Source organism: Nyctereutes procyonoides, unplaced genomic scaffold (genome assembly GCF_905146905.1).
Source record: "Nyctereutes procyonoides isolate TBG_1078 unplaced genomic scaffold, NYPRO_anot_genome, whole genome shotgun sequence".
Classification (NCBI taxonomy): domain Eukaryota; kingdom Metazoa; phylum Chordata; class Mammalia; order Carnivora; family Canidae; genus Nyctereutes; species Nyctereutes procyonoides.
Genome location: NW_026575133.1, coordinates 22,209,536 through 22,232,459, shown reverse-complemented (window position 1 = coordinate 22,232,459; position 22,924 = coordinate 22,209,536). Strand labels below are relative to the sequence as shown.

At 38.0% G+C, this 22,924-nt stretch overlaps 1 protein-coding gene across 5 annotated transcripts; it reads left to right on the top strand.

Moving 5' to 3' along the window:
- The first annotated feature begins 1,897 nt into the window (after positions 1-1,897).
- Positions 1,898-22,710, top strand: TIAL1 (TIA1 cytotoxic granule associated RNA binding protein like 1). Of its 5 annotated transcripts, XM_055346150.1 has the most exons (14): positions 1,898-2,084; positions 4,336-4,403; positions 4,905-4,966; positions 9,027-9,123; positions 14,105-14,254; positions 14,535-14,589; positions 14,747-14,834; positions 16,733-16,808; positions 18,008-18,116; positions 18,435-18,530; positions 18,635-18,719; positions 18,970-19,093; positions 19,427-19,566; positions 20,391-22,710. In XM_055346150.1, exons 4-14 carry the CDS (start codon positions 9,112-9,114, stop codon positions 20,515-20,517), a joined length of 1,062 nt encoding a protein of 353 aa, XP_055202125.1. In that variant the 5' UTR covers positions 1,898-2,084; positions 4,336-4,403; positions 4,905-4,966; positions 9,027-9,111; the 3' UTR covers positions 20,518-22,710. The 5 variants fall into 5 exon arrangements, with proteins under 5 accessions (XP_055202125.1, XP_055202126.1, XP_055202124.1 ...); XM_055346151.1 differs by lacking the exon at positions 4,905-4,966; XM_055346149.1 differs by lacking the exons at positions 4,336-4,403; positions 4,905-4,966 and having other exon boundaries at positions 14,156-14,254.
- The last annotated feature ends 214 nt before the right edge of the window (positions 22,711-22,924 follow it).

Sequence of the window (22,924 nt, the reverse complement as noted above, 5' to 3'; positions counted from 1 at the left end):
CCTGCCTGCGGCCCAGGGCTTGATTCTGGAGTCCCACGTCAGGCTCCCTGCATGGAGCCTGCTTCTCCCTCTGCCTGTGTCTCTGCCTCCCTCTCTCTGTCTCTCATGAATAATTAAATAAAAAACCTTAAAAAAAAAGAAAAAAGGCAGGCCAACATACACCCTTGAATAACTCCTCACTGTTTCAAAGACAAAGCTCAACTCCTCGGCCTGGTACAAATCCTCCACAACACAATTCCATAGAGCCCACCTCTCCGAGCTCTCAAGACCCCCACTCCATCCACACCTTCCTTTCTTCTCCCTCCCCAAATAACTATATATATATACACACCTTAGATCCCGGTCTCTGCACCCTTTTGCAATTCCCACTGGCTGTTAAGGGGTTCACCGCCCCCGCTAGGGGGAATCTGAAGCTTTCCAGGTTCAAATCCCCCTCCCCCTCCGCACAGACCGGCAGAGCCAACTCTTTACAGCTGGGACCCCTGAGCTCGGGCAACAGGCTGGAAAATCTTGATCACCGCCCTTCCCTTCACAGTAACATTGTGATTCACACTCAGTAACATTCTCCCGAAGATGCTGGGGGGTGGAGGTGGGGGTGGGGAGGGGATGGAGGCGCACCGTGACCTGTGGCAAAAAAAGAAAGAGAAAAAAAAAAAAAATCCTACGGGGCTAGGGGAGCACTTTGGAAAATAGCTGCCTCCTTTCTCGAGCAAGGCTTCGTTTCCCGTGTGCATGATGGATGTCTGCAAACATGACCTTAGTCTGTGCACGTCTCTGCCCGAACGTTCTTTTTTTTTTTTTTTTTTTTTTCCCCCACTCCAAGAAGTCAACAAGGGATATTCGGACCCGATGAGTCACTTTAATGGAGGGCTGCTCCGCTTACCACATTACCCGCCGCGATAACGGATGGGGAAACCTTTGAAACTTCTAAAGCAATCTCCGCAGCCTACCTAGACCAGGAATACCTATTTGCGGGAAAACACGCCCCAAAGACGAGGCCAGACCTTAGGAAGCCCGAGGGGACCCAGCGAGCGCAGCTCCCGGCTCAGCCTGGACCCGACGTCGGCCCCAGCCCCTCCAGCCCGCCGCGCGGGGATGGGGGAGGGGCGACTGATGACCCCCCGTCGGCTGTTTTGATGCACAGAGAACAGCTCAGAAAGGCCGGCGGACTCCGACACCACGCGGAGCCACAGCACAGCTGCAGACGCAGTTGAAGAACCCGCTCTCAGGCTGGACGAGGGCGGAGCGGTAGCACAGGCTGAGCCAACTGGAGAGCCCTAAAATGCGGCGAGCAGTCCTAGGACAGCCCCCCAGAGCGAGGCGCTCTGGGACTTGTAGTTTACTTCCCGGCCAGCGTTTTTAATTCCCATCCCGTCCCCCGCAGCCTTCCAACGTCGCTTTTATGCTCTCCCTCTCCTTCCAGCACGCCAACTTCCTGGTCGCCGCACGCCCTCACGTACGACTACACTACCCAGAAGTCTCTTCTTCGCGACCCAGCGCGCCGGGGGCGCCGGCAGTCTCCCGCGGACTACAGTTCCCAGAAGTCCCCTGGAGAAGTGCTTCCCTCTCTCCTTTCCAGGACCACAATTCCCAGAACCTTCAGCTTCCCGGCGGTTCCCTTTTTTTACTCGATCTCTCCTCGGGCTGGCTGGGGTTCAGCCGGCCGGCAGGCACAGAGCGGACGTCGTGATTCGTCGGGACTGGGCGCAGGGTTTCCTTAGCGGCCTGTTTTGCTCCCCGCTCAGTGATTCCCTTTACAGGCCGTCGCGGCTGGCCTGAGCGGTGACCTGGCGGGCCGCGCCTGCGCTCTGCCCCGTTTCCTGCCTGGCTGGTGGCGGTGGCCATTTTGTTCATCCTCCTCCTCCTCCTGCTCCTCCTGGTTGGAGCGCAGTGTCCGGAGCGGGCTGGGGGGAGAGAGCCCGAGAGCAGGGTTCGGTGGCTCTTCCTCTGTCCCCAGCCGGTGCCCGGAGCCCCCCTCCCCTTCCTCCCCACCCCCTCCCCTCCCCAGCCCTGCCCTCCCCCTTGTCCCGGGATCGCTCCGTCGCACCCACCATGATGGAAGACGACGGGCAGCCCCGGACTCTGTGAGTACCCGAGACGGGGGCAGCCAGGCGCCGGGAGGCCCGGGCGCCGCGGGACGACGCGGGAGGGAGCGGGGGCGCGGGGCCGAAGCTGGGACTTACGGCGGCTCCTTGGCCGGGGCGGCGCGGACGCCAAGTGCATTCCTCCTCTGTCCCCTTTTCCTTGGGGAGGAAGCCCTCCCTTCCCCCAGACGCAGCCACTTCCTGGGGTCCTGGCTTCGTTTCGACCTTCTCCTCTCGCGCCCTTCTCTGCACACCCTCCCTGGGCCGGCCGGCCGCCCGCCCGCCCGCACGGCCGGGGCTGTCAGGCCCGGGAGAGCTGCTCCCCCTCCGGCGCGGGGGCCCCGGGCCGGGCCGGGCGCCGCGGGTCCCCACGGGGGCGGGGGCTGGGCCTGGGCCTGGGCGGGGGTGGGACCGGGGGTGGGACCGCAGCCTCGTGCCCGGGGGCCGGGGGGCCCGGGGGGCCCGGGGGGCCGGGGGCCCGGAGGCGGGACGCCCTCGCCCCGCACGCCCGCCGCCGCGCCGCTGCCGGCCCGCGTCGCAGGCTGAGCTCCCCGAGGAAGCGGACCCGGAGCCTCCCCTCCTGCCCGGTCTCGCTCCCTGCCCCACGTGCCCCCGCCCACGCTGTCAGACGCTCGCCGAGCGCCCGCTACTTTGGAAGTGCAGAAGGGATGCCTCTGGCCGCGCGAGCATCTTTCCCTTCTTCCAAGTTTACTTTGAGCGCTACCTACGCTAAACTGACAGCCAGTTAGTCGTTTCACTGCTTTCGCTCTTCTGGTGTTCCCTCCTCCTGATCTGTTTTGTGCTTTGAGACCCTCCAGAGTTGGATGAAGTGTTGTCTATCCACTATTCGATGTGTGTCTTCTGAGCGCCCTTTTCTTCCTCTATCTTGCTGTGGCTTTTTTTTTTTTTTTTTTTTTTTTTAACACCTGAAGCCCGGTCTAATGAATGAGTTTCAATCTTCCAACCGCTTGTTGGAGTTTTCCTTTCTTTCCTAATGAAGAGTGATGACTCAGCATTTGCATTCCTTTCCGGATAGTGTGGCACTCCTTTCTTTTTTCCTGCCTTTTTTTTTTTTTTTTTTAAGAAAGTCTGGGTGATTTCTAATGAACTGTTTTAAGTTGGCCACCTTTGGTTTTCCTAGCCTCTGCAAGCTCAGCACACCTACCTCCAGTAGGAGTCAGATCGCTGCTTTGTTTTCTCTTGCCTCTGCCTGGTATTGATACGATCATAGTCCACTCCGCTCTGCTATCTGTTGGGGAAATTACTTTTTGGGGGAATAGATGAAGGTGGATGGGTACTCAGGAAGTTTGACTGGATTCTCATCTCTTCTACCAAAGAAAGCGCTCAGTAAAGAAGATAGATCTCTATTTACAATATTGATACAGGTTTGGGGTTTTTTTTTTTTGTTGTTGTTGTTGTTGTTGTTGTTTCATTTGGGAGGGGTGGGGGTGGGCTGCCGCTCTTTGTATTCCTGGTTCTTTAAATGTCTCAACCAAAGTATTTGCCATCCTGTTTTGAGAATTTGAGGCCAACTTAAGCACGTCAAATCCTTCAGTGACAAAAGTCTGCTTTGGAGAAATTTTATATTTATATTCTGCGCTGTCTCCCATTGCTGACTTTTTTTTCCCCCTGCAAAGAGAGAATTGGAACAATTTGAAATTTGCCCTTTAAAATCTGTTGAAACCAAGGCTTGATAGCCACGTGTGCTGTGATGGAAGCATCTGAGAAAGCGGATTTAGTGCCTAGCTAGCACGTATTTAACAAAGATAAAAGTTACATTGTATCTAAACATCTGAAATGTCATCATTGCATCATAATAGCTACTGAATAATTGGTAAATTCTCATGGCACCTTTCTCATTAACTGTATCTGTTCCTTAAGAAGAGGAATTCCTGGTTTTGTGGGGCTAAATAATTTGCCATTTCGCTACCTTTAATTCATATAACTATCTTTGCATTTGCCTTATCTTCATCTCCATCAGACCTTGGACCCTTCTCCAGTAGACTAATGAGCTAACTTTGTCACTTCTTACCTCTGCTCTCTCCAATCTCCTGTTTTTCTCTGAAACACACTTACTTTGTCTGTGTTTACAGTTGTCTAAGAATGTGACATGTGTACATGTGAGTAAAGAAACATCTTGAGCTTAGTTGTACCTGTATGTCAGTACATGTTTACTATTCTGTCTTCCTTTTTCCTTCTCCCACTCTTCTCTATGGGAAGGGTTTTTTTTTTTTTTTTTTTTTTTTTTTAGACAAGGACTGCTACATCTTCCTAGGTCTTACCCCTGCAGCACTTAGTTCACTGCCTGGAACACAAGAGGTACTCAAATATTTTACAATGATTATACTTCTTTGAATTAGTATTAAGGTTTTTTTTAAGTCCTGATTAATGTAAAATCATGAGCAGACATGACTGTCATACATGGTGTGGTCTGATAATTTTTATGAATATATTTTTTAAAACCTTTGAATGTGGAATTTTGAGATAACAAATGTTTCAGATTCAGGATTTCTCGATCAGATTTTAATAAAAATAATGTATAGTCTAGTTTTTTTCTGTGTTCATTTTACATAATTCCCCTCAAAGGGTTCTTTTAGGTGTAAGTAACATGATGAAAACTTTGAACGTGACTTTAGAGGTTGACATCTAGTAGGGTTTTATTTTGTTTATTTATGGAGATCCTTTTATTTTACATTGTGATCTGTGGGTTAGGTTTTCAAGTGGCTAGTATGTTGTAAGAGAATGTACTCTTAACAAAGCTTATCTTAAACTGTTTCCTTAAAATGCCTGTGTGTTACTAGTGAGGTTTTTTTCCTGCAGACACACACAAGCTAAGACATATGGTTCTATCATCAGAAAACAATATGGTGTTTATAGCCTAGGTAGGTCTTTAAATATTCATTACCTACAGTATTACTAATTTATTTGATGGTATTTAAAGTGGTATAGAATTGCTTTGATGTTGAGCCTAAAGTTTGTTTATCCTTTAAAGGTCTGTTTTCTGATGTTCTTTGTTCTTATTTGACATTTATTTTGGGGTAATATATATTGGATAACTTGTGATCTAAAAAAACAAACGAGATCATTCTGTGTAATCTGGTGTTAGAAGTAAACTGCCTAACACCAACCTTGTGGGACCCACATTTCAGACTTGTGAGTAGCTTTTGAGTGCAGAGATTTGATCTGAATCTCTAATACAACATTAAATTATAGCAGTGCTCTATTGTGGTTTAACTTTCATTTATTTCATGCCTCAAAATTCGTAGGAATTGTGGATCTGGGATTACACCATGTTATGCTATGCTTTCCTGTTCTTTATTTCTGATAGAAGCTGTCAAAAGAGGAAATAAAGCAGTGATTTAGAGTATAACCTGAATATTTGAGGGTAATAGCAGAATAAACTATTAGATTCCATTATAAAATTGCTTAGCTATATGATGGATTTGGCTATATTGTGGCTGTAATGAAGCACCTCTGTCAACTCAATCACATTCTCTGTTTCTTTAAAATGGGTGTGTGCGTGTGTGCGTGTGTTAATATCCTGTATATAGGTGGTCAGTTCGCTTGTACCCCCTTGTACCTTTCCTCCACCGTGCCTCCTTCCTAAAATAAAATACCCACAAATTGATGAGTTCATTTAGAGGCCTGTTGAAGGATATTGTTATGAACAAAAGCAAAAATGTTACTTTCATGGAGATTTAGCCATACTGTCTTGTGCAAAAGTACACGTAATTAATTTCAGCCTTGGTAAGGCTACTCTTTTCAGAGTGAGAGCACATTCAGTGTTGAAAAAGCATGATTAGTTTTCTGAAAGGCATGATGTTCTTAACTTAAAATTCTGCCCAGTTGGACATAGGAAGTAGTTTGGCAATGTGAACTTTTGCCTACAGTGAAACTGCCAAGTTTCTGGTCTCAAATTGGATTTTAACCCTTAAATTAGGGATAAAAGCATCATTTCCCATTTTTAATGCTTTAGTTCCAACAGTTCCTGTTCGTAGAAGACAAAATAGACCTAAGGTATGCCTTTTTTTTTTCTTCAGTAAAAAATTGTTTTGGAATTTCCTCAGTGTTTATTCTTTGAATTGACCTCCTGATACAAGAATTTGAGCCATTTGTCTTTTTCTGTATTTTGTATGTTTCAAGCAGAAACTTTATACTTTAACACTTGGAACTTTAGACTATATTGACTATTTCAGAAGAGAAAGAAAGTAAAGTGTAGGAACTATAATTTAGAGAGAGAAAAGATACTTCACTGTACTGCCAAGAGATGATGTTCTTTCTAGGTCAGATGTTGAACATCTGCCTTACATATTTTTGTTAGTATTTATTTTGGGACATAATTTTATGGTAATGTAAGATACACTGTGCAATACAGTATTTTAAAAAGTTATAAGTAGTTTCTTTGAATACTATGAAGGATGAAGGCATATGCAAATGAACGAATTACAGAAATTGAGTAAAGGAAAGGGCAGTCTGAGATTTGGATAAAATATAGGTGAAATTAGGGATCCCTGGGTGGCGCAGCGGTTTGGCGCCTGCCTTTGGCCCAGGGCGCGATCCTGGAGACCCGGGATCGAATCCCACGTCGGGCTCCCTGCATGGAGCCTGCTTCTCCCTCTGCCTGTGTCTCTGCCTCTCTCTCTCTCTCTCTCTCTCTGTGTGTGTGTAACTATCATGAATAAATAAATAAAATCTTTAAAAAAAATATAGGTGAAATTATATGGTGAATTACATCCCTTTTATCCCACTAAATTAAGATGTTGTACATGTTATGGAAGCCTTTTTTTATATTAGTTTTGGAATTTAGTTTGCTGCTTTACCACTGAATTTTTAGTGTAGATATTTGAAAAATAGGAAACCTTAAAACTGGATTTTTGTATTTCGTGTCATTCTAAACTTAGATTACCATTTTACTCCTTAGCATCAGTGCTTGAAATGTAAATTACCATATCTAAGTGTGCCTCTGGAAAGTCTTCAAAATTTATAACTCACTCGAAAAAGATTGACTTGGAATAAAAACACTATTAAAACTGTTAGGTGTGGAAGGTAGCTAATGCCCATGCAATTTTTGTGAACAAATCCGTGTTTAAGCAGTAATGCAAATTTAAAACTAAGTTATTTACATTGTATTATGTAAAAATAATTATTCTACTATAACTTTGTTATTAGTGTCAATATGTGAAAATCAGTTTTATCCATTCCTCTTCTATTCTCTAAGCAATGAGCTAACTAGCACTTTAGGCTAAATGAATATAACATTTAGGATACCAAGGTCACGTCTTCATTTTCTTTATAGAGAGTTCTACCTCATACAAAAAGAAATTATTCCCTGGATACAGGCTCACAAATCCATATGAGTTAAAAAGGGACAGGCAGTTGTCTGACGAGCTTATAATCCTATAACCTTTGGTACTGCTGTGAAAAAGTGTGTCATTCCATGGCCTACCGACGGGTCTGCTCTACTTTAATTATAAGAAAAAGATGGCGTGGTAGACCTAAAGCCGTTTGTCACTAGTTTAGTCTTCTATTTAAGTAACATTGGACGTGTGGTTCACTTTTAGAGCATGTAGTTATTAGTGCCCATTGCAATGAAATTCTTAGTTGAACTGGGAAATCGCTACTCATTCTTAATCAGATCATTTTTTTCTTTTTACACTTTACCTTTTCTCAGTTTATTTTTCCCTTTCAGGATGTTCCAGCTTAAAGCAGTTATGTATTTAATATGGTAACCATAGGTGCAATGCTCATTTTGGTCTCAGTGATCAGTTTCCAGATGTTATATATTATCGTTAGGAAAATAAAACTTAACGTCTTTTTAATTTCCAGGAGTAGCTATGTTAAAATTTATAAATGTTGTTTAGTTCATGAGGTTGTTCACAACAGATGTGAGCTTTAGGAATTATACACTTGAGTACTAGAAAGATTGACAACTTTGGCCATTTATTAAGCTAAATTCATATAAATCCATGGACAAATCATATAAAACCAGGTGGTCATTTCTGGATGGTGGTATTCTTTTCTTTTGAGTTTATCTGTATTCTGAATTTCTTAATATAGGATAGAATACGTATATTCAATATGTAATTAAAAAAAAAATCCCAAATCTTTAAATCAGCATAGTGGAAAGTATACCTAGATTTGTCTTATATTTCTCTGAATTTCTGGAGAAATCTTTATATTTGTTCTGTTATCTACAAATAAAGGTGTATTTTGTTGGTTCTGGTGTATTTTACACTAGGAAATTTTTATTATTTTTGCCCTGCTTTCCTAAAACAAAACAATGAAGATATACCATCAATGAATCTTAATTATTAGCAAGACAAAACAAAACCTTCCAATCTCTGTGTTTTGCTATAACTCTAATTCTGTTCTTTGTTCGTGTAATTGCTTTTGTTGGGGATCTAAGATAAACTCCCTTTATGTCTAATGTCTCTTTATGATCTGATCTTATAATCAATCAGTATTTTTGGTATTATTTATGTGTGTGTGTTTGTGTGTGTGTGTCTCTCTCACACACACACATACACATTTTCAATTGTGTTTTACATCCAGAATTTTTTTTTTTTTTTTACATCCAGAAATTGTAGCTATCTGGAGATTGGTTTAAATTTGTGTTAATTTTATTCTAATAAATAAGATGAGAAAATGATATGTAGGATACGGAGTAATAATGCTTTGGGGGTATGCAAGGTCACAGTGATTTCTTCTTTATAAAATGTTTGAAGTGATACGTTAGTGGCCTGATTTAGTACCCAAGAACACTTGCTGCTTTTCTAAGTAAGGCTTCATCTTACCTGCATAGGATTAGGCTTAATCGTAAAAAATTGTGCTGAAGACAGAGGAAGTTAAAATGAAATAAAAAGTGTTGAGTTAAATGATAATGCATTAGCGTCAGAGCTGAAGGGAAATTGCTGATAATGTATTCTTTTTCTTCTTGAACAGATACGTAGGTAACCTCTCCAGAGATGTGACAGAAGTCCTTATTCTTCAGTTATTCAGTCAGATTGGACCCTGTAAAAGCTGTAAAATGATAACAGAGGTAAGATCTTCCCAGTTCCATGTGCTGACAGCGTGATGCTTAACGTGGGAGATACATAAGTTGATTAATATCATTTTAAAATGTCACTTTAGGCCTCAAGTTACTCTGATGGAGAGAGATTCACATTTATTGTGTTGACTTACTACTTTGATTTGGCAGACAGACTAGGTTTAGAACGGCGTTTTATTTGAGAGGACAAAGTTTGTGTGCTGTTACTCTCACGTGGTCATTCTTCAGGATGTAGTTACCTTCGAGTGATTCTGCTTGTAAAAAAACTGTTAGAGCGTATCTCATAGTGCTGAAAAACCAGATAATACTTCATACGATTCCATTAAGAATGTTACCTGTTCAGATAATCTGCATGTAAGGTTTAGGAATTGGTGTAGTAAAAGAACATTAGTTTCTTGTGTGCGTAGTGCAGCACCGTGCACTGTGGGTATCTCTACTAAATACTAATAATAGCAACTGTATGTAGACTGGACTTAAGTTGTTACGGTGATCATTTTGTTTTTCCTCTTTGCAAAGAAAACTTTCTTTTTATACTTTGCTGGTTAAGACTGTGTAGCAGTGGGGATCCCTGGGTGGCGCAGTGGTTTGGCGCCTGCCTTTGGCCCAGGGTGCGATCCTGGAGACCCGGGATCGAATCCCACGTCGGGCTCCCGGTGCATGGAGCCTGCTTATCCCTCTGCCTGTGTCTCTGCCTCTCTCTCTCTCTGTGTGTGTGACTATCATAAATAAAAATAAAATAAAATAAAATAAAAGACTGTGTAGCAGTGCCCAAAGAAAAGACTGTGTAGCAGTGCCCAAAGGCTCGTGGTTCAGTTCATCTTCTTCCTTTGTCTTTATTCACCCACACACTTTTTAGACTATTTACTCTCTACCAGCTATTCCAGGAAGTTCTAGAGATACAGTGCTAAATAAGACAGTTCTGGGCACTAGAATTCTACAGCCCACTGAGGGAGACAGAGGAGTTAACAGGCACTAATGACACATGCTGTGGGAGCACAGGGGTCTGGTACAGTCTTGGGCCTGGGGAGGCTTTATTGGAGGAATCAGCATCTAGGCTGAACCTCAAGGATAGCAGTGAAATCTGAGGAAGAAGGGATTCCGGGTGAGAGAAGAATGGCGATCCAGTTTGGTAAACAGGGAGCAGGTGTGCTCATGAGAGGAAGTTGAAGGTAGAGACCGTGGTGTGGTTGGCGTTCTGAATGGGATTAGTCATAAAAGATGGCAGGAGATGAGGCAAGAGTGTTCAGCAGGGGCTGGAAGCTGTGCTAAGGATTTTGTGAGGGGAACTGTGAAAAACCCGTAAAGCAAATTGGCCTTTTGATTTTCTTTCCTAGCTATTAATAATCTTTCTTCTGTTCCAGTACCCCTTCTTTCCTTTGATCATTCATTCATTCATTCATTCATTCATTCTTTGATTCATTCATCAAAAATTTACTTTATGCTAGGCACTATTCAGAGTGCTATAGCTCTGGGGCTATAGTGGAAAGCCAAAGGAGACTCCCGTGAGTTTACATACTATTGAGAATATTGTTAACAAACAAGTAAACAATAATTGCAGATAGGCATAAGAGCTCTGACGAGAATAAAACCATTCTGTGATGAGGATTGGAGAGTTGGTGTTTATATAAGCTAGGTGGTGAGGGAAGATGTCACCTCTCTGATGTGAGACAGGAATAAAAAGATGGTGCCATCTGTGTTCCGAGCTAGTGGCAGAGGGAATGGCAAATACAAAAGGCTGTGAGTTGGTAATGAACTTGGTGAGTTCATGGACCCAAAGACCAAGATGGCTGGAACCTGGGGAAGTAGAGGGAAGTGGTGGAAATGAGTGTAAAGAGATAGGCAGGCAGGGTTCAGAATCACCTATGGTAGTAGGGGCCATGATACATAGTTTGGATTTTACTCTGGTTGTGGTGGAGTTTTAAGCGGAGTAATGAGGCACTCTGGTTTGCATTTTTAAGATTATTTAGAGAATGGCTTGTCATGGAGAATGGATTGTAGGGTGCAGGAATGGAAGAAGGTAAACCAGCTGGGTTTATTTTACTAGTCTATGTAAGAGCTGATGGGGATTTGTTCTTTCGATTGGTAGGCGTAGAGATAGAAATAGGGAAGTTTGTAATATAATTTGCGGGTGGAATCAATTAGTAGGACTGGATGGGCTGGGGAACATAAGGGAAAGGAAGACATTAAGAAAGACAAAGGCTCTTGTTTGCAGTTGTGTAGATGGTCATGCTATTTGTTCAAATGGGAATGACGAAGGGAGGCATAGTGTGGTTGGGGGAGTGGTAGGAATCAGGAGTTCTGTTTTGGCAGTGTTAAACTGAAGGTGTGCATTAGCTATCCAAAGGAACATTTTATGTATATAGTTGGGTAAACTGAGAGACCGGTGCTGATGATACCGGCTTGTAGGTGTATTTGAACCTATGGGACTAGATGAAATGTGGACATAGTTCACATTTCACTAGATGAAATCTAGTCCCTTGATCTAAAGAGTGCTGATGGAGAGGGGTAGAGTGGTCTAGGTCTAAGTACTGGAGCATTTCAACATTTAGGGTGATGCTTAGAGTTTGAGTTAAGGGGGAAGAACTGCCTTCTGAAAGATTTTCCATTAAGAGAACCAGAAAACCAAGAGGCTATGTGGAACCTAAAATAGAGTATTTAAAGGAGGAAGAGTTGTTAGCTGTTTTGAGTACTGCTTGAAAGTCTTAAATGAAGACAGAAAAGGGATCACAGAGGTGGCAGAGGGGTCACTGGTGAGCTCAACACAAAGTTTCACTGGCCTGGTTGGGTAGGAAGCCGATTGGAGTGGGTTCAGGAGAGAATTGGAATGTGAGAAAGTAGAGTCACTACAAAATTTCTGAGAAACTTTTGATAAAGACTTATTTTAATGGTATTCTTTTTAAAAACTGTGTGCACAGTCATCCATTTGAGGGGAGAGGGATTTGAAATGAATTTTTATAATTCATCCATATTCTGCAACTCCTACATTCAAATTTATAGATAACTGTAAAATAAAATCTCATCTTGATGTTTATGTCATCCAACAAACATTGGTGACTACTAATCAAGGTAAGGACACAATTGATCTCTAGAATGTCCCTTGGTGGCATAAATGGGAAGTGTCCAAAGAGCTAGGCGTTTATTTCCTTTTTCATAAATTCATTTCAGTATATGAAAAATGCTTTTTTCCCTTAGTTTTGTGATTTTAAATTTTTTTTATTTATTTTTTACTTGAGATATTATTTGTTGTAGATTCTAGGTTTCTCTCTATACTATCATGTTATGTTACCGATTTTAAGGCTAAAAAATTCTCTGACAGTGGGTTGGGACAAAAATCAGTGATGTCTTACCTGGAATGCAGTGTGATGTGAGAGAGGGAGAGAGAGAGAGAGAGTGTGTGTACACACATGCATATATGCATATATTGAATGGGGTTGGCCTGCTACTAGTTAGGTAAACTTGAAGTCAGTCTCCATGAGTTAGGGTAGTTTACTAAAGTGTCTTGTTATCATGGATCTACCATTGGACTCCTGTGTATGTTTTTGCTAGAATTACCAGTGTTTTCTGTAAGGACCATCAGGGCTGAGGAGATAGTAAAATGAAAAATTAGCTAGCATAGTTTTTGTTTGCTATTTACCTTTACATCCTTTCTACAAATGAATGTTATTGATAAACGTTAACTCTTTTACAAGAGGAATTTAAGCATGTTTTTCTTTGGAATCTTTTCCCCATTTCCTTTCTGTACCTCTTAACAGAGTTCACATGGCTACGACAGTGGGATTTTATATGAGAGCCCGTAGTTTTCTTGTCAATATTAATGATCACACTTTTTCCCCCCCTCAAGGAAATGCCTTCTGGTTGCTTCGTCACTATTGTTTTAGACGTCTTATTTTGGATTTTTCTTCTAAAACTTTCCCGGAATGAAAACCTGTGGTTGTTGAAAAGATCTTTATTTTATCTGGTATTATGTACCCCTTGTAAGTGCAACTAGAATTCCACATTTTAAAATAGTATTATTTTTTTTAGGGCGTTTTACGTTGAACAGTGATGAGTGTTTTTTAGCCTTACGCAAAAAGAATGTATTTGTACAATTTTGTAGTTCCTCAATACAGGTTGCAGTTTTATAGAATTCAATTCTGTTTTGGTTGTTATAAAGTTGTTATAAAGTATAAAGTTGTTATAACTTAGGTCATACTTTCTGATTGTCTTCATAAATGTCTCTTTGCCAACTCCTGTCAAGCATAATATTGTAGAAAAAATTTAACGAAGGTTTCTTTTTGTGTGTGTGATATAAAATTGTAGCTTTGTCCTGGCATATTTTATTCAGACATTTTCAGAAATCCTTTTCTTGATTACTAGCGTGCTTTTCTGGCTTTTGAAGACTGGATTCAAAGTATATAGAATCTCCTGTTCGTTAGAATAGTTTGAAAGATGGGGGATTCATTTCAATAGCAGATTATAAATTTGAAATTTTTGTTTTTATTTTCATCCCTTATCCAGGAAAGGAGTACATAATCATCTCCTCATATATAGTATTCATCCTAGTTTTTCAATCATAAGTAAAGTTTCTCAAGTTGGTTCATTTCTGTATTTTTTTTTTTTGTCATGGGACATAGTTTATGAGATTATGATGCATAAATAGAATTCATCCTTTTGAAAATTATGTTGGGAGAAAGAAGAGCAGTGGTAAGGAGTGGAGTGGTCCTTAAGGTTTTGTTAGGTCTAATATAAAATTCTATTTTACATTTAACATATTCCACCAGGATTCTATATTTTGCTTTAATAATGATAGTCATGATTCTATACCGCTTTGATGGTTCTGTTTGAGTACAACAGTATTCTGAGGTGCAAAGTCAGGTATAGCTGTAAATCTTATTTTTTATTTTTATAAGTGTTAGGCTTTCATAAGCTTATGCAATCTCACCTTGTACATTCCTAGCTGTCAGTAATGTTTTTTCCTGGATTTTCTTCTCAGCAACCCGATAGCAGAAGGGTCAACTCTTCTGTTGGATTTTCTGTTTTGCAGCATACAAGCAATGACCCATATTGCTTTGTGGAATTTTATGAACACAGAGATGCAGCTGCTGCATTAGCTGCTATGAATGGGAGAAAAATTTTGGGAAAGGTAAGATAATAGAATGATGGCACCTCATGAGTAATATATTTTTGCATGTCAAATTAGCTTGTGTGTGTGGTTTTTTTGTTTTTGTTTTTGTTTTTAGCTTGCATTCTTTTTAGCAAGTTTTTAAACAAATATTCAGCTCTGCCGAGTGATGGTTTTGCTTTATTCAACCTAGTGTTTTTACAAAAATTATCCTGTTTGATAAATGATTTAATAAGTGGTAAGTGTTATGGTTCTTAATGACATGCCTAATAATTGTATTAAATATAATCTTTATTTTTAGGAGGTCAAAGTAAACTGGGCAACAACACCAAGTAGCCAGAAAAAAGATACTTCCAGTAAGTACTCCTGCTGCATTTTACTGTGGAAGAGTTCTGAAATTATCCTGGCAGCGCTACCAGCTTAAGTAGGGTTTTTCTTCCCTTAGTATTGCCTGAAAAAGGCTTACTGTAGCTAACTTTTTAAGTATTTGATTACCAAATGCTTTGATTTCAGATCACTTCCATGTGTTTGTTGGGGATTTGAGTCCAGAAATTACAACAGAAGATATCAAATCAGCATTTGCCCCCTTTGGTAAAATATCGTAAGTATCATAATCAATACTATACTCTGTAGTGATAGGCAAAATTATATATGATTAACTTGTACTGGAATTAAGATTTTCTTTCCCTAGTTAGTGTGATTCTTTTTGTTTGTTGGTTTGTTTTGTTTTTTTTTTTTGATTAGTAGATGTTGTTGAAAATGTTAATGTCATTTCAATGTTTTGGGGTCTTGTTTTCATCTAATCCTGTGTATAATATGTTAAAAAATTTTTAAGTGATTGTTTGTTATCTTTGAAGCAGATGTTTGGGTGGAAAGCCTATTATAAAGTCCAACTTTCTGTCAAATGTTTTCAAAATTTGGTGGTTAACTAAAAGTGAATGTGATGTATACTGTGTATTAAACTTTTATAGGAAGAGTTTATAAATTGGGAAAAAGTAGGTAAATCCTTGGGTATATTGTGGTTAAATTGCAAATGTACGTGTTTAATTATAATGATGTGTGTTTTGATATTTTAGCTGAAAAGTAGTACTATTATAATACTAAAATGTTTCATTGTCTGAGCCATAAATGTGGGATTAATTAGTGAACGTTTTTTTCTTACTGGTATTTGATTTCTGCTAGTTAGGGCCTAAATGTTTGAATTTTAACAAAGTTTATGCTCAAATCTCACTTGTATGTTATGTGATCAAATACATTGGAAAATTTAAAGTGGTTTTATAAGTTCTATAAAATGTTTTATTGCAATTTATCTTTCTGATTTAAATCCGTATATTTTATGTATTTCCTGTAGATTTAAATGAAACGTTATAGTACTACTTTACAGGAATATGTTTCACCTAAGAACAACAATATTTTTCTGTATACAATTTGTTGTTCTGTAGATTTATTTGAAAGAAAGATTTAATTCTTAATTTTCTATTTTGATATGTGCTTTGCTTTTTAATCTTTAAATGTGGTAAGTAGTACTGTTGTAAAAATCAGTATAAAAAATAATACAGGTTGCTGTTTTTCGATCTTTATTTATTATACCTGAGACCTGCAGTTTTTCTAAAGTCCAAGTCACAATTAAAAGTAATAGCATTCTGGTTATTTTGCAGAATTGCTCATAAGAATGGACAGGATCTTGAAGGCTAACTGCAAGGAACTGTGCACACTGGAACTCAGTTGTAGATTTTTTTCTCATTTCTATTTATTCTTATTATACATTATTTATATATACATATTTTAGTATTTACATTTTAACATTCTATATTCAGTGGAGTTCTATATTTCCAATCATTTTAACTTACTCACTAAAATTTCTGTGTAAATTTGTTGTTTTCGTACTGGTGTGCTTATTTAGCATTGTTGTTAGTTTTTTATTCTCCTTTCTTAAATTTCTGAAAATGTCAATTTTTCAAAATTTACAGCTGCCCAAACTCCAAAATGATGGTAGAGAATTGACCAAGAAAAATAAAGAAATCTGTTAACAGGCCATGTATGCCTTTTTAATTCCTATTTTTACCTCTTTTTCAATTTTTTAATATTTCATATATTTTGTATCACTAGGCAGAAGACATTTAACTATTTAGAGATTGCATGGTAAATTAGTTAGCATTGTTACAGTAATTTATAGAACCAGTAAACCTTAGAGGACACTAGTCAATAGAATATTAGAAAAGGAAACTATTGTTCCTATTAATCTTCCAATTTGAGCATTTAGTTTAGAAAGTGCAGGCTATTTGATTAGGTTGCATGTTTATTACATGTTTTTGTCCTACTGCTTTTTTCTAACAGGTAAAGAAGCATTAGGGAGAGTTCAGGAATGGCAGTAGTTAATTAGGGCTAACTGGAATTTTATTTAAAAAAATGCTCACAATACAGTGTGTGTGGTTCCTTTTAGTTTTTATTTTGAGGATGACTCTTACTTCCCTCATTTAGCTGTGCTTCTTTTCACAGGGATGCCCGAGTAGTTAAAGACATGGCAACTGGAAAATCCAAAGGCTATGGTTTTGTATCTTTTTATAACAAACTGGTATGTTCTTTCAACTCAACGTAAATTTAATACAAAATTTAGTCGTTTATTAATTGGAGTCTTGAATATTCTTAGATGTTGACTATAAAATTTCTATGTAATTTTGTGTATTTTAATAGAGTATAATTGTTTTCTTGGAAATAGCTAGAAAAAGGCTGATTATAAGAAAGACTATTATGGTTGCATTAATGCATTGGTGAAGGTAAGATGCTGCGTTGGAAGTCAAACTCGACTAGGACGTATGAAAAAAGAAAAAAGAAAAGACTAGGACATATGAACTCATCTCAGAATTTGGAGGGAAGTTAAATTATATTTAATAGTTTTAACTTTTAAATTATCATCCATACTTTTGTAGTTAGAATATTAATGACTATGGCAAATTATGTAAATGAAAATTAAAGTGATTCATCATGATTTTTGCATGTATTCTTAAAGAAAGAGGTACCAGAATGTCTAAGCATTTGTAGTAACTTTAAAATCGGGATAAAGTGGGCTTTGATAGTATTTAGAACAGTTTTAGCGACTTTTAAATTACCTATATCTTATTGAAGTGCCAAGATAAAGGTTAGGAGCTGTATTCTTTTGCTTAGATTCATTGCAAATTCACATTAGTTGTGATAATTAAATTCATTTTTATTGCCAGCATTCTAAATCCTAATGTGGAAATCTTCTGTCTTAAAATGAATTCTTAATCTTGTATCACAGTCATAGTCCATTGCTACTAGAATATAGATTTTGGAGTATGTAATTTAAACCATAGTATTGGGAGTTTCTGTATATTCAGTAAAAGTTACGTTTCAGATCAACCATTAAATTAAGGTATTTGTGAAGAACTTTGTTTTATGGGATTCTTGATTTCCCTCTTTCTGGTAATCAGTGGGATTATGATTTTTTTCTTACATATTTGAATTATAATCCTTTTCCCTTGATGCTTAAATGCTTTCCTAGTATTTTGAAATCTGTGAATAAAAATAGTTTTGGCATATCACTGAAGTTCAGATTTTTTTTTTCCCTTTTTTTTTTTTTTTTGGTGATACTAGTCAGTTTTGTTTATTTAGGATGCTTAGTGAATTCATTCCCTTTACTGGTAAGATTTATTGGCTCCAGCAGTGCCAGCATTTTATTTCATCTTCCTGGGTCTTATATGCCACAATTTTCTTCTCTGTTTGTAATTGCTTTCTTTCTCTTTTTCTCTGTAGGATGCAGAAAATGCAATTGTGCATATGGGAGGTCAGTGGTTGGGTGGTCGTCAGATCAGAACCAACTGGGCCACACGTAAACCACCTGCACCTAAAAGTACACAAGAAAGTAAGTTGTGTCTACTGTGTGTGTTAAAATTATGGATACTTCACCAAATCCTGAATTAGGGTAGTCTTAATTCCTTAAAATATAAATGTTATTACCATTGTAAGGCTCGTTTCATCTTGAATTTAATTGTCTGGTAGTAATTGGGCTTTGATAATTAGTATATTTGGAGCTGTGAACTAGCTGATTGTTTAGATCAAATCATGGCGTCAAGAAGAAAAATTCAGTTTTCACCCCCAATTAGGTGTATCTCCGTACATAGTAATCAGTTTGGTAACTACTGTACAATCATCAACATTTTTGTTTTCTTTCTGTATATAGATAACACTAAGCAGTTGAGATTTGAAGATGTAGTAAACCAGTCAAGTCCAAAAAATTGTACTGTGTACTGTGGAGGAATTGCCTCTGGGTTAACAGGTATAGTGTATGGTTCCCTCCTCCCCTTCCCTGCAGAGCTGTATCACTCTTAGTGTCAGTATCGTAAGCCTTAAGTATTTTATTTGTGTGTTTTTGTTTCTCAGATCAGCTTATGAGACAGACTTTCTCACCATTCGGACAAATTATGGAAATAAGAGTTTTTCCAGAGAAAGGCTATTCATTTGTCAGGTAAAATTCTACCTACAGGCTACTCCTTTCTTTGACCCATGCCTTTCAGTTACATTACTTGAAACCCTCCGGTATCAGTTTTTGCTACTTAGTAGGTTGGGCAACATAGTACTTTAACCTACCTGTATGCATACTGTTCTTTAGGAAAATGCCAAGTTGACAGTTACAAACTAATACATTTCTATATTTACTGTGTAAGTTCTTTTTTTTTTTAAAAAAAGGACAAAACCCTCATATCTTCCCCTTTTAGATTTTCAACCCACGAAAGTGCAGCCCATGCCATTGTTTCAGTGAATGGCACCACGATTGAAGGACATGTTGTTAAATGCTATTGGGGTAAAGAATCTCCTGATATGACTAAAAACTTCCAACAGGTAATTCGATTTTTCACAGCACTTTTTAAGGTTTCCATCTTACATATCTACATAAAAGCTTTAGAAACTGTAAAATAAACAAAATAAAGCATATAGCTGCTTTCAGTTTATTTTATTAATGCTTTTTCAAAAGTGATTATTTTGCGGTATTAACTGAATCTTAATACTTTCTTTCCACAGGTGTCACCACCCCAATAAACTTAGACAATGATAAATAACAGAGTCCTATTCACATAAGGGTGCTTACTTAGTTTTTCTCTTCCTTGTCTCCCACTTTCTTCAAATACTGTGTTTCTTACTTATTCCCTAAAACAGTAATTTGCTTTTTCCTAGGTCGACTATAGTCAGTGGGGCCAGTGGAGTCAGGTTTATGGAAACCCACAACAGTATGGACAGTATATGGCAAATGGGTGGCAAGTACCGCCTTACGGAGTATACGGGCAACCATGGAACCAACAAGGATTTGGAGTAGAGTAAGTTGTTTGGGTTTTTCCAGTATAGAAACATACAGTTTTGACAAAAGAAATCAAAAGTATGTTTTTCTAGGGAGAAGCTATCTCAAGTAAATTCATCAGGCTATCTGACATTGTTAGAGTTACAGAAACCTTATGAAAAGTGATTTATAGTGCTAAAAATGCGCTTTTTATTACCTAGGTTACTTTGAAGTAACATTTGTGTCCTCCTATCTCTATAAGCTGTTGGTAGAATTTCATTTCATTTGCATTTCTAATCTATTTTATCTCCTCGTTTATTTTTGCATGGAAGAGGTCTTTGTCTAGATATGTTTAGAAATGTAATGATTTCTGTCTGTTGGGTTGTGTGAAAAGTCTAAGAAATTATGTGGTACAGAGTAGCTTGCTTTTTTCCCTTTGTTCATAAAATGGTTTTGTCCTTTGCTTCTTCCCCAGGTCAGCCTAGATCTTTATTTTTACTGATTCCTTCTTCCTTCTTTTTCCGGCACGAATTTTGTGTTTTTTAAATTTCTTAAATTGATGTACCATGTGTGCAATAAAGGATAGGTAGATGATCTGTCATTTTTAAAAAATCAATTTTGAGATGCTCTTCAGAGAAGTCATTGTGTTAAGTTGTGATTATGTTAACAAAAATTTGAGACTAATGTTAGGATATGGATTCTACATGTGTGGATGTGTGTCATTTATTTCTTTGTTCTTTGTTGTAGATGTGTTGATTTCTTGTTTATTCAATGATGGGGCTCTGCTTGATTTTTGTATAAAAATATAGAAAATTTTTTTCTTTGTGTTTGCTCAAGATGTTTTGTTTTGTTTTGTTTTCCAAGTCAATCACCTTCTGCTGCTTGGATGGGTGGATTTGGTGCTCAGCCTCCCCAAGGACAAGCTCCTCCCCCTGTAATACCTCCTCCTAACCAAGCTGGATATGGTATGGCAAGTTACCAAACACAGTGAGCTGGGACTCTAAACAAAATTGTAATTCACGATAGCTTCAGTTTCCTGTGACACTCTGAAGACATGAAAGTAGACATCGGAAAATGAAAATATTTATTTTAAAAATTGAAATGTTTGGAACCTTTAGCACAGCTTTGCTTTGGTGAAGGACACATGTCTTCTAGTTCTGCCTTTTTAAGTTTTTGTTCATGATGGATATGAACATGATTTTTCTTTGTGTACAAAAACTAAAATAAAGTCAATAAAGACAATTCTGACTACAAATTTTGATATAATAGGAGAAATGGGTAATACATTTTGATTCTTAAATACTATTCCATTTTTATCTTGCTGTTCAGTATTTTAACTCACTGTGTTTTTAAAAGAGCAAAAAAAAAAGGGAGGATCGTGAAAAACTGGGATCACATATAAGTTCATCCTGAACCTTGATACTCCCCTCCCCTCCCCTGAGGTGGACCACATTCGAAGTCAGCAGAAAAAAAGTGTGATATTGAGAAGAAATTGCATGTTTTTGGAGTCGCTTTGGAGGAAATACTTTCTTTATACCTAAAGAAACTGAAGCCAGACTGATAAAGAAATTTTACAAACTAAATAAGGAACAGCATTATCTGAGTTACTTGAGTGAATGTTGGTGGTCCACATTAAGACATATTTTTAAAACTTTAAAAAGTGTTGATTATTAAAACTGTAGTAAATTACATTTCATTTGGGGGGGAAATTCCAAGTATGGTGTTTGTATTTAAGTCAGACAGTCATACTTGTGCTTTTACATGAAGTTTAAATGATATACATTGTAAATATTGAATAACTACAGTGTTTAAAAAGCATGCTTCAACATAGAAGTAGCAGCAATGTAATTATTTGAAGTAACACTTAACACACTCCACTGCATTGAATGCAATGGATTGATAAGAATGTTTAAGACTGACACTTCCAAGGTTGGCTACTATGTAAAATTAAAATTATACAAATTACTATACAGAAAAAGCCTTAATTTTAATTTCATACAAATCTTTGATGCATAAGTACATTTTAAAATGTCATTGGAAATTAGATTTTTTTTTCTTTACATCACTTGGTATGTAAATACCTTGATTAAAACCTTGTAAACCTATTCCAAGGTTCCTATAAGTTGTATAGTACAAGTGTTTTTAAAAAATCTTGGGGTGTTTTTTAAAATTAGATATATTTTGCCCGAGAATTTTTTTAACAATATTGCTAAAACATCTTATTTAGACAGTTTGATGTACCAATTTATAATTGGGTATTCAGCTTAAGTAGTACACAGAGTTGTGACTTTTATTTTTATTTAACTTTTTTTTCCTTGTGGGTAGTGTGCATGGGATAATAAGCCTGATCAGAGGCTGAGTTGTATGTGTGCAGAGTTTGTAAATGAACCAATTGGGTAGATATAGAATACTGAAGTTTGCTTCTGAGATATTTTTTCAGGCTGTGTGGATAAAACCTGCCTCAAATTTCTATCGTAACAAGAATGTAAAAGATAAAATCCTATGTATTTGAATTCTGACAGCTAGAGGGTGCAAATGTTTAGGCAGTGTATTTGAAATGTTGCCTTGAGGCCTGGGCACCAAAATGAGAAAACCTTTACCAGTTAAGTAGTAAGATGCAATTAATACCCGCAAATTACTATTTTTTGAACGTTTAAAGTCTTACAGTTAGCTTTAAAATAATGATGATATTATAAATTGGTGACTACAATAATTCTGGTATTATTTTTCTTCTTCCCCCATTTACAAGAACAGTCAAATGTATTAAACATGAATATTTGTGGGGTCTGAAGTTCATCTTTGGGCCAGATTTGTTATGGCACTTTAGTTTTAACCACAGGAGTCATCTGTGACCCTCTTCTGTGTACAATTTACCCTTATTTCTTTGTTAATGGCTAGTGTCCTTGGGGGATGTTATGGAAAAGTTACTTTATATTTTATAAGGAGAACACTCAAATTATATCAATTATGCCTCCTAGTTTAAAATTTCTTGAATATATGTGAAACTTGAACAACTAAAGACTTTTTTTTATATATTGATATTCTCAGTTTGCCTTTTTTGGTCTGCCAGTAAATTAAGTAGCTTATTGCAATAGCAGTTAAACATAGCTGCAGTGTTTCCTGGTTGTATATTCTATGATTTAATAAAATTATCCAGACTAGTTATATCGCCATAGTAAACATATTACTGAAGTGTCCTTCGTCTCAATCTGAAAGAGAGAAAGATTTCATGATCAGTTAGTGGAAGTTATTTCATATTAAATGGTTTTTAAAATACAAAGCTACTTATCCAAATGAAATGCACCATTTTAAAATACAACTGTCAAGCTAACACAGACTCGAGTCTATTTTATAATAAAGTGAAGTCAGTGCTATCTTGATGAACTTAAGCCTAAGAA